General features: G+C 45.9%; 1 protein-coding gene across 1 annotated transcript; it reads right to left on the bottom strand.

Annotated features, from left to right (window-relative positions):
* Window positions 1-3,093: 3,093 nt before the first annotated feature.
* LOC129340077 (paired box protein Pax-6-like) lies at window positions 3,094-16,680 on the bottom strand. Its single transcript, XM_054994643.1, has 7 exons — window positions 16,566-16,680; window positions 9,341-9,499; window positions 5,714-5,796; window positions 5,454-5,604; window positions 4,841-4,965; window positions 4,580-4,718; window positions 3,094-3,179 (listed from the first exon to the last, which is right to left on the bottom strand). The coding sequence occupies exons 1-7, from the start codon at window positions 16,678-16,680 to the stop codon at window positions 3,094-3,096; spliced, it is 858 nt and encodes a 285-aa protein (XP_054850618.1).
* Between the last annotated feature and the right edge of the window lie 507 nt (window positions 16,681-17,187).

Below are 17,187 nucleotides of genomic sequence, written 5' to 3'. Positions count from 1 at the left end.
TGGGTAGCCAGTTTAACCCATAGCTGCAGAATAAAACAGAAGTTCAGTTTCATCTAAAAAGTATACTGGAATAAATTTTGTTAGTCTTTAAGGGGCCAATTATTTATTATTTATTATTTAAGTTATTTATAATCCGCTTTTCTCACTGAGACTCAAGACAGATTACCCAGTGCAAGTCAATGCAGTAAAACAGCGGGGACGTTCAATAAACAGTACAATAAAGTATGGGTTGCGGAAATTTGAAAACAAGCAGAAATTCAGATACAAAGATTTGGGGTATTTTATGATGCATGTCCCCAAGAATGTCCAGATTCTGAATCCAGGATCTAAACAAAGACTATTTTCCTAATTTCAGTCCCCACTCCCTCTTTTTTAATCTAATTTATTTAGGGTAGATTCTACCAGCAGCACAGCACAGGACATACATAGCCAAGAACCACACAGCCCTCTTTGCCGCTCAACACCCTAAACCACAGGCTCTGCTGTTTTTCCTTCTCATGCGCATAAGGAAAAAACCCACAAAATGGGGGTTGGGGACTCACTAAGCAAAGTATAACATATATAAATGTGTTGACGTACAACAAGGCATGGGTGGGGGGGACCGAAAGATCTGTAAAATGACAAACAACTAACAGAGCAGTAAAGTTCGTTCAACACAAAGGTGTAACCTTTACCAGCCACAGTCAAGGGGTAGAGTATTTCCTTTGCATGCAGAAGGTCCCAGGTTCAGTCATCAGCATCTCCAGTTAAAAGGTTCAGGAAGTAGGTGATGGGGAAGACATCCATATAAGACTCTGAAGAGCCACTGTAGATGATACTGACCTTGATAGACCAATACTCTTTAGGTATACTCGCACTGTACGCCATTTCAGAAGCTTGGATACGTCCTTCGTTTTGTAAAGGTTTTCCAGGACATCTAAAGGCTGCTAATCCAGATTTCTCTTTTGTGTGTTTTATGATGTACATAAAGGTGATGTGCTGTTCCTAAGATGTAGGTTACATTTGGGGCGGGATCAGTCCCCATACCCATACTTTGGGGAAGATCCTTGTATCTTAAGTGCTTTTCTTCTGTGGGGTTTTCCCCTCCTCAACAGTCTTCTCTTTCTCCACCCCACCCAACAACCACCATTTCTACTACTTCCTTCAACCTGTACTTTGAAACTGCTTGCTGTCCCTTTCCTCCTGGGCTCTCATTGTTGGCCACATGTACTAAAGGCTCCACAGCAAAGCAAATAGTGGTTCCACAGGGCAATTTCAGATAGGGAAAATGGCATAGCTTAAGCCCCTCTTCTTATGTGCCATGTTCCCAATCTGGTTTGGGCCCATGAATGCCTGGGAATTTAGTTCTCAGCATGGAACTCCTAGACAATGGCTGCTTCCACACACATTGGATAATCCACTTTCAATACTCTTTAGTGAACATTTGAAACTGATTTTCCATGTGTGGAACAAAAAATCCACTTCAAAAGGATTGCAAAAGTGCATTGAAAGTGCATTATTCAACGTGTGTGGAAATGGCCAATATCTGTTGTCCACCACATGGACTGTGTCATGTATGAACTGGCCCTGAGAGTGCTTAATTGGTTGATGGTCAGTAGATTCAGGAGGGACTGAAGGAATGATTCTTTACTTAACAATTAAATTGTAGAAATCAATACTAGTGGATGTAGTGATGGCCATAAGCATAGATAGTTTTCAAAGGAGGTTAGACAGATTCATAGAGATCAGGCTTATAAATGGCATCTAGCCATGGTAACTAAAGAAAATCACCATAGTCAGGCAGTAAACCTCTGAATACCAGTGCTAGGAGGCAATTTCAGGGGTAGACCTTAACCTTTATGCCCTGTTTCTTAGCCCTCAGGACAGCCAGTTGACTACTGTGACAAGCAGGATGTTGGACTAGATGGATGACTGGTCTAATTCAGCAGGGCTCTTTTTATGTTCTACTTGCATAACACACTCAAGATGAAGAGGTACTCTTATTATTTACACAGGTCCTTTATTAACACACATGAAAACACAGTTTGAAACAACAAGTGGTGTGTGTGTGTGTACACACGCATGTGTGCGTGTGCTGAGGGGCCATTGTGTAGATCAGAGGTCACTAGCCCTCTGGGATCCAAGTGAAGCCCAGCTAAGTGAATTTCATGCAGGGAAGTAAAGAGGTGGGTTAAAGTGAGTGAGAGTGGCCAAGGTGGATTGGTTAAAGGGCAAACTTGCAGGGAGAACTCCCACCAAACATCACATACCCAGGAAGTGACACTAGCACCCTCCCCAAACTGCAGGTGGGCACAAGAAGCCATGTTCAAACACTATCTATCCCATGATGCTCTAGAAGGGTGAAAGATGGGAAAGGTTAGTGCTTTCTTCCCACAATCCTTTGCACCAGGGGCCATGGTGATATCTTTTTTCTTACACCTTTCCTACTGCATGAAAGGGGACTAGTGCGTCAGGTTCGTTCACAGAATCTTTTGCTGATATTCCCCTCCCCCCTCTTTCTGACAACCTTTCCAAAGAATTCTAATGTATTTGCTGGGTTTTTTCCTTCCCAATATGTGCTTTAGGCTAGCTTTCAGCTTTCCATTTTTGTTGTTGTTTTAAGCTCCCATTGTCATTTGTATTTAGTTCCCCAAGGGAGGGGAGATGTTCTTCTTTTTTTTTGTCCTCCCACAATTCCTTTGTGCTAGCTCCCTAAAGAAGTTGGCTTTCTTTCTCTTCCCATCATATGTGGCAGCTTTTTCCAGTCCTTGCCGCCTTCTTTAAAGGATAGGAAAGGAAAGGTTGGCAAGGAAGGGAAGAAGAAAGTCATAGGACAGGATGGGAAATGGGAAAGGGATAAACAAGCGAGGAACTTTCCCCCATCCCCCCATGGCGCTTGAGCACGCACATTGAAGGAAGAGGGAGGCTCGGCCCCCACAATGATGTGGCTGCTTTAACATAGTTACATGAAGCTGAGGAAGGCTATTCCCTCTACTGTACCCTATCCCCAGATATTATGACCATTGTAATTTTTCCCCTGTGGAGAAAAAGCTCCTTCTTCACTCCCTTTCCTGCTTTCCTTCTGCCTTCCGCTTTCTGCCTTCATGTTGTCCTTCACTGCAGCCTTGGCCAATACTGGGAAAGATCGGGGTCCCCACCTGGGACTTGTACAGGAACTGACACCCCTGGAGAGATTAACCCTAGAAAGAGAGAAACGGAGATGTCAGGAATCCCAAAGTGATATGTTATTGTGCATTATGGTTTTTTGTTGGTGAAAAATTGAGAGAGGGGTCCTCTTTGACCATCCAAAACCACTGGGTGGTCATGAAGCCTGCATGGACAAAAACCATGTGGGACAGGGGCACAGGGCTGGCATATTGAGACAAACTGGGTGAGATTGAGTGGAAAAGCTGGTTGGATCCAACCCTATATCCTGCCTTAGTTCCCTCTGCCCTCTTCAGCCCTCCCCCAAATCTCCAGGAATTTCCCAGCCTGGAGTTGGCAACCCTAGATCTAGACCTACTTAGCTTAGGTAAAGATGCTAGACCATAAGCCTTCAAATCAGACTCTGGGCCCATAAAAATAACAAAAAACAGAACACAGGCTTCTAAAGGTAGCAAATCTATATTATAAAAAAGCAAGACAAGAGCAGTAAAATCTGTTCAATATAGTTTAAATAATTTAAGCCAGTTCCAGAAGTGGTGTTTGTGTCAAGAGAGGAGGGTGTTACCAATAAATTTCAAGGTTCTTTGCACGTCAGCGCTGCTCTAAGTTCGCCCCAACAAAAATATCCTGAATGCTGTCAAGGCGAACCAACAATGGAACTGGTAGCAGAGCAGAGGCTGTGGTGGGTGCAAGGCCCCATGGCGGTTCTCAAGACCTTGAAAATATTGTGAATTATACCATTATTCCTAAAAGCCCTGTCAAGCATTGGAGGGGTTCCAGGTGCTTCGAATCTAGCACTGGCTCCTGCACTGCCAAGCCTACAGGCTGGAGGAAGGAATTACAAGCCGTTCTATTAGAACCCATAATCCTTTTGGCTTGGTGGAGGGCCAGTCAAGTGCCAATGAAGGACATAAAGACTTACTGACTCACTGAATGTTCTTAGTCTGGGCAATTTATTGCTGAAGAGAACGTTCTTTTTCTCACTCACTCACTCACACACACACACGCACACACACCCTCTGTGTTCCTAGACTTTGGGCTCCCTCTGTGTTCCTAGACTTCCACAGTAGAGATACTAGTTACCAGTCTCAAGATGTGGCTTGGAGTTCTCCCAGAATTAAAACTGATTTCCAGACTACAGAGATCAATTTCCCTGGAGATACGGCTGCTTTAGAGGACGGATTCTATGGCAGAGCTCCTCAGCGTGGTATCCATGGGAGCCATGGTGCCCGTGCTGTTTTTCCTGGTGCCCACTTCCTTTCCCCCCAAAATACCTCTTTCCCAAAGCAAAGAGCCTATTCTAGCTTTTCTCCACTTCACAGGAGTAGGATTCTTCCCGTCCCAAGCTGCCCATCCCAGTTGGTGCTCACAGCTCACCCCCTCACCCCCATTCGAGCCACTTCCCATTTTATAGTAGCCTCCACTCTTTCATTACCGGTCGAGGCCCCGTTGTTGGATCCCAGGTTATGAGAGGGGATCTGGGAAGGCGTGTAAGAATCATAGCTTCGCACCGACGAACTTCCAGGCAGCATGCAGGAATAAGACGAGGTCTGGCTAGCCACAGGGGGCACTGCCTGCTGTTGAGGGCAGAATGAAATGTGACACAGAAAGGACAGGGAGGTTAACAAAAGCAGAACAGCAGTCCTCCCCCCCCCCCAAGCCTGTTTTAACCTTTGCTCATCCTTTTAGAACTCACCTGAATAGGGAGGCTGTTGGCCATGGAGAAGGTAGGTAAGGGAGGAAGTGCACCATAGTTGTTGGTGAGAGCACTTTCTGTACGGCTCAACATAGTGCCTGGAAAGAATGAAGAGAAGGGACATGGGGCATAGGGTAGAAACCTGCTGAGGTCCCAGGGAGAGGGAGAAAAGCTGCTGATCTCCCAACAGGCGAGGACCCTTCTGGGGAATACAGTCAGAACAAGCTAAGTAAGCTACAACACAGGGGCCCTTTCCACACTGCTCACCTTCATCCAGAACGCTGTGGAACATTGCGACCGCGCAAAACTTGCGCGAGAAAACGCTATCTTCCGTGGGTTTTTTGCGACGTTCCGCAGCGTTCCGGATGAAAGTGAGTAGTGTGGAAACGGCCATGGTCTCAAATCATGAGGGGTCTCTAAATACAGAAAAGTGACTACATTACCATTTTTTGTATAGTGCTATGCGACTTCTTGAACTTAACATAGTTTAGGGTCCCAGAATGTCTTATTCCAGCACTGGATACAATGCCCTGCTGAATATAACCTTTGAAATAGATATGGGGTGGTCGATGGGAACTGACTGAGCTACGTCCATGGGCCCTACCTGATCCAGTAGGCTGAGGGAGGGACTGGTAGACATTGCTGCCCCCAGTGCCAAAACTGCTGTTTATGGTCAGGTGCCCCCCACTGCCCCCTGCTTGGCGCCTCTGGTTCCGCAGTTTCTCCTCCCGACGCCACTTGGCACGGCGGTTGGAGAACCAGACCTGGAGGAAAAATGGAAAGAAACCAATTGCCGAGGGAGAGAAGGAGGAAAGAGAAGTTTTACAAATTCCCTCTGCCCCTACCCCAATCATGCAGTCCTCCTTCCATTACCTGGATTCGGGCCTCAGGGAGATCGATTTTTGCTGCCAGACGTTCACGGGCAAAGACATCGGGGTAATGAGTGCGTTCAAACTCTGTAAAACATTTGAGGTGGGAGAAGATCAGGAAACAAATCCCCCCCTGTTCATATCCTTTGCCTGAAAGGCATCCATTTCAGTCTCCCACAACCTGACAAATACCTGGAGACAACCCAGCAGCTATCTTTGGGGTGCTGTATTTCCTGTATCGCTTTTATTAATCCTCATGTTCCATATAACGCCAACAAGAATATAACAAAATGTGCGTCCCCTGGATTCTTCACTGCCTTTCACTGGACTTGGAGAGCCAGTATGGTGTAGTGGTTAGAATATCGGACTAGGAACAGAGCGACCCAGGTTTAAACCCCCGCTCAGCCATGGAAGCTCGTTGGATGATCTGTGGCCAGTCATACTCATTCAGCCTAACCTACCTCACAGGGTTGTTTTGAGGTTAAGTGGAGGAGAGGAGAACAATACAATCTGCTTTGGGTCCCCATTGGGGAGAAATGCAGGATATACATGAAGTAAACTAAATAAATAAAGTAAACCTTATGCTGATGTTTGGGATTCTACAGAACTTGCAGGCCTTGTGTTCTTTATCACTGATTTTACCCTCTCCCCTAGGTGTATCTAACAAATTTGTTCAGATACTCTAACTTTTTCCACCTGGCTTGCAGGATACATGTCATATGGAAACAATACAACTCTTTACTGAACACTATAGGTGCCATGCCTCTGACAGAAAATGGGGCTGAAATTTGGCAGAGTTGTGCTTGTGCAAAAAGCATAGTTATAGGGGGGGGGGGAATGCGTCAAAGCTGCAATGCTGTTAAAATCCACTAGATGGCCATACACACCTTTTGCCAGCTAACAGGCTAAACTGGGCAGATTCCAGACGGCCCTCCCCATCGCGAAACGCCGCGCGTCGTCGCGCAGAAAACACGCGAAACTCGCGTTTTCTGCGCGACGACACGCAACGTTTCGCGATGGGGAGGGCCGTCTGGAATCGGCCCTGGTTACCCCGTTGGAATTATCAGGGAATGATGGAAGTCACTCTTTTCTGTAGGTCGTGCTGGCGTAGGATGATCAAGCATTGTCCATAGAGTGCCTCCAAATATGTACGAAGAGATTTTCCTTTGTAAAAGGAACCAATTTCTGTTTCTTTTAAAAAGAAATTAGACCTAAGCATTAGCTAAACTCTCTCAGTACCATCCTAATAAAAGAAGATACTCAGAGCCAAGCTACAAGTGACGAATTACACTTCCCTGGCAAGTGAACAGACTCACGTGTATTCCTTCCTGTTCACTTGCCATTCACTTGCTCTCCACTTGATCAAGTGGAGCGCAAGTGAATGGCAAGTGAACAGGGAGGAATACACGTGAGTCTGTTCACTTGCCAGGCAAGTGTAATTTGTCACTTGTAGCTTGGCTCTCAGAGTAAGGAAATCCATCTTACTGGCTCTCCAAGTCCAGTGAAAGACAGTGAAGAATCCAGAGGACGCACTGCCCGTGCTGCATTAATGTCCAACAGAGGGAAAGGAAGGTGTAATGCAAAGATGGGTTGAATCCAACCAGCTTTTCTTCTGGTGAAAAGGGAGAATGGGGCGGTCCCCTTTGATCACATACACACCCCAAAAAGCTATGCTAGGGATTTGCTAGGGCAAAATCCATGTGGGATGGGAGCTTCAGTATCGAAGGGAATCGGGCAAAACTGAGTGAAAAAGCTGCTGCTGGATCCATCACCATGGCTGTTTCTAGATGGCTTACCTGAAGCCGCTCCATGCCGCAATGTTGTGGATCGTGCTGGGGAAAATGCGAAATACCGCGTTTTCTTGCGCGAGTTTTGCGCGACGTCATGCAAAACTCACGTGAGAAAACGCGATATTTCGCATTTTTCCCGACACGATCCACAACATTGCGACATGGAGCGGCTTCAGGTAAGCCATCTGGAAATGGCCCATGTCTTTTATTACTCAGAATATCTCTGTTCCTCCTACTGAATATAATGACTGTCCCAGAAAAGCTACATCAAAAGGAGAATTCCTGCAAATGTCGCTTCTCCCACCATCCACTTGCCATCTTTCCAAAGGGGGCACCTGGGGACATTTGCTCTTAGATGCAATTTCTGTTGGACAGGAAATCTGCATCCTTAAGATTGCATCAAAGAGTGGAAATCTTTGCCCCACCTTTTTTAAAAAACAGGTTGAAGTTTCATCTGCTTCTATAGATGGTACGAGATAACAAGGCAGTGTGTGTAACAGGAGGAGAACAGACCACAGGAGTCAATGTATGAATTCTACAAGGGGGTAGGGGGAATCACATTTGGAGATAGCTGCATTTTATAGAGTGAGGGGAGATAGGCAGTAATGTTCCAAGAAGGCAGAAGGGACTGTACCACTTCAGACTTAAATTCTCACTCAAGAAAGGTGGCTGGACTACAACTTGTTGATCTGATGTGCTAATTTTTAAATTGTGGGTAAGATTTTTTTAGCATATGAGGAAAAATTCAAAAGTGGCATCCCTGCAGCCTCACGAGGTACAGTCCACTCTACCATCTCAGGATTACAACATCTCTTTCTGCTACAGGGGCCAGGTCCCCATTTTCCACCAGTGTTTCCAAAGGCTGGTGGTAGGGACAAATGGGAGTCACAGTAAAGTTGTACTCGCACATTATGTCACTTCCTGCAAAAAAAAAACGGAAGCAATGTCATGATGTTGAGATGACTCTCTAGAACTCACCCCAAACGCTGTAATTTAAGAATAGAGTTGGGGGCGAATACTATTGTATCACCTCTCCCCCTAATGTCATGCCATCACTTCCTTTTTTGCCCAAAGTGACATTGTGATGTCGGCACACCTGTCCCCACCCCCTGAATTCTCATGGTGGGTTGCTATCTATGGCTGGCAACCCTACTTTCTGTTGCTTATGTAAACCAAGTCTGTGAGACCATACACAGAAAGTGGATCTTAGGCCGGGCAGGAGGGCCACAAGCTCAAAAGGGGGCTCAGATTTTGGGGGCCTCTCTAGACCTCTGAGAGGGCTTGGAACCAGTCATGAAGTTTTATATCAGCAGCATACAAACATACCAACAAATCCAACCCCTTTCTTGGCCTCCTCTCTAATTCACATTTGCACACATGCATGACTGAGTGTCCAGGGGAATGGAACATAATTGTCTGCCAGCCAGCCTCAGAAGCTTTGCAGTGTCTCATGGGAAAGCCACTCAGGATGAAGGCAAGCAGGCTTGAGCTCCAAGGCTGCGGAAGTGCTGGATTAGCTGTGTAACCACAAAGCAAGCAGCACATGCCGGCATGCTGAGATGGTACAACAGAAAGGGGCACTAGCCACCTCGGCTCTCCTTTTTCGTTGGTGTAGCATGTATCTGTGTTAATGCACCACATGCTTCAACTCATCCCAACAGCATATTAATGCACGCGCACAAACTAACATACTGTGCATAACTATGAGAACACTGACACTCATTTTTTATACTGAGTCTTCCTAGTTTCCTTCCATACTTGACAGAGGAAAATCAACCCTGCTGACAACCCCATCCCAGCATCCCACCATGTCACCATTGATGCCTTCATCCTTTTCTCACCTTTCTCCAGTGCTTCTATCTGCTCCTGGGTAAAAGATGTCCGGTTCCTTTGCAATTTGCGCTTCAGTTGCAACCGGATTTGGGACTCATCTAGGTCTTGGCTGCTTGCACCTTGCGGGTGCTCAGGGTCCAGCCCACTGTCCAGTTGCTGGCAGCTGTCTGGGGTTGGGATGGGAAACAAGGATGTGATACAAAGAAGAACCCTCTGCAACCTTTGTCATCATCTATTTTCCATCCTGTTTGACCTGCTAGTTCCATTAATCAGAGCTAATAATTCCAAGGTTACAGGTTTGATTCCCTCACTGGGCATATCAGGCCTCAGGGGCATGGTTGTAGCTCAGCAGCAAAACATAGATGGAAATCCTAGATTCAATTCCCGGGCTGTCAAGAAACATCTGACCTTTCTCTGACTGCTGCCAGCCCCAGTAAACAATACTGAGCTAGGTGGGACAAAGATACAATTATGTTTATACATTCTGCATGATTTTCAGTGTGCCAGATATTTGCAGTGACTACCTTACTCTCCCCATAACACTCCTCAGACACTGGCCACTGTGTCCATTTTAGAAATGTGGAAACTGAGATTAAGCAACAGTGAATACAGACATGAATCCAGCTCCCCGAGACCACAGGCAATGTTCCAGTGCTTGGACCACAGGAACTCTCCAGTCAATGGCCACTGAATCCTTCCCTGCTGAATACCTCATTCTCAGCCTTTTCCAGATTCCCTTCCATCCGTCTCCCCTTGCTTTGTCCTGTCTATCCCACACATTTCTCCATGTCTACCTCACCTAAATTTCATTAATATATGGATTTCGTTAACCATTAGGTGGTGGCTCCTCCTATTCCTAAAAGTAGAAAGCCAGTGATTTTGAAACTCAAACAACTGCCCTCTCTGCTCATTAGCCAGGAGAAGGCTGCTTGCCTTGCCCCCAGGGGAGGGACAGGTGACTGCAAGCCTGCCCGACAGGGCATTGGTGGGAGGAGCAACATGGAATACCCACATGTTTGTTCCTCTTCACCTAAAAGAGAGCCTGTGTAGCTTAATAGTAAAGAGTCCAGTAGCATCTTTAAGACTAACCCTTTAAGGCTGTCCACCATCCTGTTTTAAATGTGTATTAATACACTGCTGTTTTAATGTAGATGAATTTTTTATTGTATTTTAATATGTTATCTGCCCTGAGCCCGCTCGTGGGGAGGGTGGAATAGAAATTTGAAATAAATAAATAACCAACTTAACTGTAGCAGAAGCTTTCGGGAACCACAGTTCTCTTTGTCAGATGCATCACATCCTCTGGATGTGTAGCTTAGCGGTCAGAGGGTTGGACTAGTAGCTGGGAGAACCAGGTTCTAATCCCTACTCTGCCACGAAAGCTCACTGGGTGACCTTGGGCCAGTCACACACACTCAGCTTAACCTATCTCACAAGTTGTGAGGATAAAATGGAGGAAAAAATAACAATGTAAGCGACCTTAGGTCCACTTTGGGGAGAAAGGTAGGGTATAAATGAAGTAAGTAAATAAATAAATGGCTAGCAACAGTAGGTTGAAAATAAAGAGACAGAAATTAAACTTCAAAAAGTTTCAGGTGAGTGGCCAAGTTGGTCTGCAGCAGAAAAGCAAGATTTGAGTCCAACAGCACCTTAACAACCTACAAGATTTCCAGGGTCTAAGCTTTCAAAAGTAAAAACTCCCTTTGTCAGATGTCTGCTACTGGACTCGAAACTTCAGTCACAAATCCAATCTGCATCTCTCATTCCAAACACAGAATTTAATGCAAAATTACAAAAGCAGTAAAGGGAAACTTTTGGTGGGTATGGAAGTATGAGCTGGTGGCAAATCCTTAAAGCTCTGCTTACGCTGCTGACCCCAAATTTATACTACTGACCCTAGACCTGCTGTCTGGGACCTGTCCCCCCCCCCTCTCCCCCAATAAGATTCAGAGGAAGGGCTCCCCAACTGCATTCTAGGATCAAATTACACATCTGGCATCCCAGTAACGGAGCTCCAGCATCATGTGTAGTTCTGCCCTCAGCCCATTCCTCACAGACCACAGATACTCCTTTTCCACACCACCCCCTCCAATTCTCTCAGGCCTTCTCTTCCTCCTGGCTGATTGTATGGAGTTTGTTCACAGTGACAGCCATTTATTAATAGTTTATATAAAGAGTTAATGAATGATTAATTAGAAAGTGTTAAAAAATTGTTAATCCATCACTGCACACCCAATGTTTAGACTCTTGCTGCCTGACGCAGTTGGTGGGGCACAGGAGGGCCTGCCATGATACTGAGGCCTATGCGGGTCAAGAAACAGGGACAGAACACAAACTGGGAGCCAGGACACCTGGGTTCTCTGAATGAGGGTGATGTTGAGCTGATTAGTCTTAAGAGTCCGAAAAGACATCTGAAATCTCTGGGAGTTCTTCAAGTGTTAGTAGAGGTTTTCTGAGATGGGAGGGAATCCGAGTGGTTGGCACAAAACTGAAGGAGGAATGCTGGCTACCTTAGGACTAGGGACTAGGATTTTGTAGGAGAGCAACGAAGTGGGTGATAACAGGGGATTTGGGGAGCCCAAGAGGGTTTAACCTTTTATCCCAGGGGAGCTGTGGTCTGAACAGTGACCTTTCTTTGCTTCTACAAAGCCAGGCACTCGGATCTCTCCGCAGGCGACGCAAAGCCACGGCGTCAGCTGCAGTGCCCTAATGCGAGGCGACACTGCCAGCTCCCTCCCCCCACCTCCCCAAATCCTTTGCAGCCCCTGAAGCAATGAGATCCAAAAGGCCCCCTTGGTGAAGAGTGTCTCTGCTTGGCCTCAGCCCAGACAGTAGTGTTGTCACGTTCCCCCCTACAAAAGCCAGCTTGCTTGCCCAACCCCCAGCCCTGCTCTCTCTCTCCCCACATCCCCATCAGCTCTGTTTTGCTGAGAGATCTTTGCAGAATGCAGAGGGAGGAAACACACTTGCATAAGCCCAGAGGGGAAATGGGGTGGGGAAGAAGTTGATGAGAAAAGAGAAGGGAAGTGTGGGGAGGGGAGGCCCTGCACAGTATCTAAAAACAGCGCAGATAGAGAGAGAAATAGAGAAACAGCAAGCATGATTCCTGGGTTGCCGCACCAGCCAGGCCCAGCTTCCTGGATGAATGCCCAACATCAGAACCCAGAATCCCAGCAGAGGAATGGAGGTCTGGTCTGTAGCAGAACCAGATCAGTCAACAAGGACACAAACCTATTTGGGTGGGAACACAAAATGGATTCTCAAATGTTATGCATTTTTACTGTTAAAATAATATTATAGTTTTTAAATTATTCAGCTGTTTGAAATAATTGGACATGTTTTCAAAATAACAGACAAAAAGCCAGAAAGTGGCCTCTTTTCTGGGAGGCTTAGTAAGGGCAACAGGCTAGATGTTATGGCACCAGCACTATTACAGTTTATTTATTTATCATTTGCAGCTTAACACAGCGAAATATATTCCACTGACTAGCATGAAAACGTGACCTTGCCATAGCAACAGCAGCAAACAGCATGTGAGTGGGTAGGAATAATGACATCTACCTATCCTCGTTCCCATACAGTCGCAGGATGGGAATATTTGTCTATCCCATGAAAAAATAAGATCTACCTACGGGATAACTACCCCACTTTTTTTCCTTATTGAATTCAATGAACTACCATTTATCGAGTAATAATTTGAAGGCTGCCATTAAATGTGCTTAAAATATATTAAATCCTATTATCATCCTTTTAAAAGTATTAGTTAGCTGAAAGCATTTTTTAAAAAACAGATTCAGTCCTAGAAGGACACCAAAGGGCCATGTAGGGTCACCAACTCCAAGTTGGGAAATTTCTGGAGATTGGGGGGGTGGAGCCTGCAGAAGGTGGGGGTTTGGGGAGTGGAAGGGCCTCACCAGGGTATCATGCCATAGGCTGTACCCTCCAAAGTTGCCATTTTCTCCAGGGGAACTGATCGCTGTGGCCTGGAGATCAGTTGTAATTCTGGAAGATCTTCAGCCTCCACCTAGAGGTTGGCAACCCTAGGGCTACACATCATAGCTGCCTCCCCCCACCCCCCCACCCCATAGAGGAGGAAGCATCTGTGATGTTGTAGCCACACATATATACAAGCTCAATAGTCTTGTTTGCTTTTTAATATTAACTGAGAGACTGTACATAGGCAATAATCATATGAATATACGAAGCCGCCTTATGCTGAGTCAAACCTTTTGAGCCATTTAACCCCTGCTGTGACTGGCTATAGTTCTGTTGGGTCTAAGTAGGAGGTCCTTCCTAACCCAGCCCCCCAACGGAGATGCAAGGGCATGAATGTTGGACGTTCTGCACACAGTCAAATGCATTGCTCTACAACTGAGCTAAGGTCATATAAAGATCACGTTGTAAATTAGGGGGCTATTTTTTTCTGGCTTGCTAAAAGAAATTTCCTTCCATTGTTCATGGTGTAAAATTGAATGCTGGGGCGATGGTGGAAGATCTCTAGGTGGTAGCACTCCGAAGCTGGATCCTCCTGTCTCTTGTATGCCATGGGGCTCCCCAAACCGATGTATAGAGGTTGTGTCTAGTTCTGCTCCCATCTGAAAAATGCATTTGTTCACATGTCAAACGTGCCATGGGGGGAAGTGGCTTTGATCTGCCGGAGCATTTCTGCAAATGGAAGGGTATTCATCCATGGAGCATGACTTTCACACCTTCCCTAGGCTTGCCAACCTCCAAGTGGGGCCTGGAGATCTCCCAGAGATAAAACCAGGGCTTTTTTTCAGGGGGAATGTGGTGGAAAGGAGTTCCAGCACCTCTTGAAAATACTCGACAATAGTGCTTGAAAACAATATTATTTCAAAGAATCCCATGTGTTTCTTCCTCATTTCCCTCTTGAGAGTTCCGCCACCTCTTTTCCCAGAAAAAAAACCCTGGATAAAACTGATCTTTCAACTACAGAGATCACTTCCCTTGGGGGAAATTACTGCTTTGGGGGCTGGACTGTATCACATTATACCCCACTGATAGAGTTACCAACTCATGCTTGGGAAATACCTGAAGATTTGGGAGTGGAGCCTGGAGAGGGTGGGGTTTGCAGAGGGGAGGGACCTCAGTAGGATATAATGCCATAAAGCAGCCATTGTTTCCAGGGGAACTGATCTCTGGCGGGGTTGGGACTATAGTGGTTTTTAATTATTGTATTAGACTGCTATATTTTGATCTTATTGAATATATTTTTGTATTTTTTAACCATTGTAATTGTTGTGAACTGCTTCAAGATCTTAACTGAAAAGAAGCAGTATAAAATGGAGTTAAATAAATAAATAAAGTTGTGATTCTGGGAGAGCTCCAGCCCCCACCTGGAGGCTGCCAACCCTACCAGCTGAGGAACCTCCCCTTCTCAAACCCTGCCATCCTCAAGCTCCATCCCCCAAATCTCCAGGAATTTCCCAGAGTTGGCAAACCTACATCCTGCTGCAGCCCCAAATGCCACCTTGCATTCTGGGGAGAATTTGGAGCTGCAATGGCAGTGGGAGGTGAACAGTTTGTGGAAAGAGTCTGTAGAAAAGATCTGGTGGATCCAAGCCTGTGTGAAGTGGGGCACATGATCCAGGCTCTCCTCTACACATTAGATGTTATGTGTAAGTGCTGCTCCAAATGCTGCATGATCAATTAACTTACTATCCCTGTGAAAACAAAACACAAATGGAAGGAGGGTAGATTATTGGGCATACATGTAATAGCTCCTGTGTGTGAATGTGCCACATTATGGGTTGGGCCTAGGAACATAGGAATATCCCATTTTACTGCCTCATCCCACACATAAGTTTGTCTTATAAACAAGGATTTTGTGGAGCTCCCTGAACTCCACAAGCAGCAAGTGTGGCCTCCTGAAGAAGAAAGCTGACCCCTCATCTTCAGACTCCAAGGAAGTTAGGTAAAAGTGATTCTCCTCTAGGCACTTAGGGAAAGCCAAAGCTTATGAATAAAGATATTATAGCCCCTTCTGCACCAGGGACATAACTCCTCACTATCCCAGAAGTCAAGCCGAAAGGCATGGAATTGGCTTGTCTGGGACCTTTTGCCCCTCTCATGTTTCGTCAGTGTTATGCTATTCTTTTAGTCTGCACCGTGACAAAAAGTGTTGGGACTGATGAGTGCTGGCACTTTCGTTACCGATGCCATCATCATTAACGTCACAGTGCCAGCCCTTCCCTTCCCCTTTTTTTTGCACATGCAATGAATGATGCAGCTCTGGAATCCTGGATCAATCTGTTTCCTGGTTTTCTCCTTCTCAACCCATCAGTGCATCAATTCCCTGCTGGCTTATTTTTTTTTAAACAAGTGGAAAGGAAAATAGAGAGGAAAGAGGGGAGCAGGGAGGAATGGAAAGGAGAGGGAAGGAGTGGCTGGATAGACAACAGTGGCCAATCGTAATAAAGTGGGCTGGCAGAAGGAGGGAGGGGGGCAGAAGAGCATGGAACGCTAAAAGACAGGATAAAGAGTGTGCACGGGGAAACAGTAGATTGGAAAAGGGATTTTAAATAAAAGTCAGGGTATAAGTGCTTCCAGGAAAGCTGTGGAAAAACTGCATAGTAGCCAAAGTGACTGCTCATGCCTGCAAATTGGGTACAGCTGATCATGAAAAAAACGCTGCAGTATGGGAACTGAACCAGCAAAATTGACCAGTTTCTGTAAGTTAAAATGGGCCTTCCTATAAGCTGGAACCTTTGGGAAATCCAGAGTTTCGGAGTGTGGGGGGAGTCAAAACCTGGGGGAGGCAACCCCAAATAGGAGGCTATGACAGAGTGGATGGACCACCTCAGCCCAGTCGAGGCATGCAATGGAGAGCAGCATGAAGGAACCCACACATCATTTGACTACTTTTTGGATCTCTGTAAAGGGCTAGCGACACATTAAAAGGGATAACAGAACCCTAATCAGAGTGTTTGCAGCCCAATAAGGGGGAAAGCCAGTGGGGGAAGAGGCAATGTGAATAATTAGAAGAACAGCAATCAGGGAAAGGGTTAAATGCACATGCACATACTGTGGCTTTTGTGCCTTAGATTCCCCCCTCCCAAGCCCACTTTTATTCTCAGAGCTCTTTTATGTTTATTTTTCACACAACATGTAGCTAGACCCTAAGAAGGCCTGCCTCACATTCTGAGTTCCATGAAGATTTGTACGACTGTACGTGTCTGTGGGAGACAGTGTGTTTGTGTCTACATTTCATACCTGGGTTGGGTGGCCCTGTCACCAAGCTGTCTTGGTACCACTCCTGGCGACTGCCCCATGCGCTATTCTGGATGTTCAGCATTCTGCTCTTCTCATACATGCCATTCACCCCCATGGAATGGAGCTGAAGACCAGAGGGGTAAGGAGAAGGGAAGAGGGGCTGATGGGTGGATGATTCCTACCCAAAGGACAATGAGCTGCAGGGCACAAGCTCTGCCCCAGATGAACCTGAAAAACATGGCAAAGAGAGAAATGATCAATCAAGAGAAGCTGGATATAGCTAAAGGGTGTGTACAGCTCTGAAGTAGAATGTTAAAAGCACAGCCCCCACCCCTGTGATCAGCTGCGTATATTATCAATGGGGTATAGCGGTTAGAATGTCTGACTAGGATCTGGGAGACCCAGGTTCAAATCTCCAGTCTGCCATGGAAGCTCTCTAGGTGACTAGGTGTCTCTCAGCCTAACCTACCTCACAAGGTTGTTGTGAGAATAAAAAGGAAGTGGGGACAATCATGCTGCAAGATGCTTTGGGTCCCTATTGGCGAGGAAAGCAGGTTACAATGACCAAAATACAATTAGTTAATTGATTAACAGATAAAAGAGTTTTAGAACTCTTTTTAGA

This window comes from Eublepharis macularius, chromosome 12, assembly GCF_028583425.1.
Source record: "Eublepharis macularius isolate TG4126 chromosome 12, MPM_Emac_v1.0, whole genome shotgun sequence".
In the NCBI taxonomy this organism is placed as follows: domain Eukaryota; kingdom Metazoa; phylum Chordata; class Lepidosauria; order Squamata; family Eublepharidae; genus Eublepharis; species Eublepharis macularius.
The sequence above is the reverse complement of the archived record's forward strand: the minus strand, read 5'-3'. Positions and strand labels throughout refer to the sequence as shown.

Excerpts from the sequence above, each read along its gene's own strand:
- LOC129340077 (XM_054994643.1), bottom strand. The coding sequence starts at position 16,680 with ATGGGGGTGAATGGCATGTATGAGAAGAGCAGAATGCTGAACATCCAG. Across the intron at positions 9,500-16,565 it reads GACAGGGCCACCCAACCCAG|ACAGCTGCCAGCAACTGGAC; the intron begins GTATGAAATGTA and ends TCCCAACCCCAG. Across the intron at positions 4,719-4,840 it reads CCAACAGCCTCCCTATTCAG|GCAGTGCCCCCTGTGGCTAG; the intron begins GTGAGTTCTAAA and ends CCTCAACAGCAG.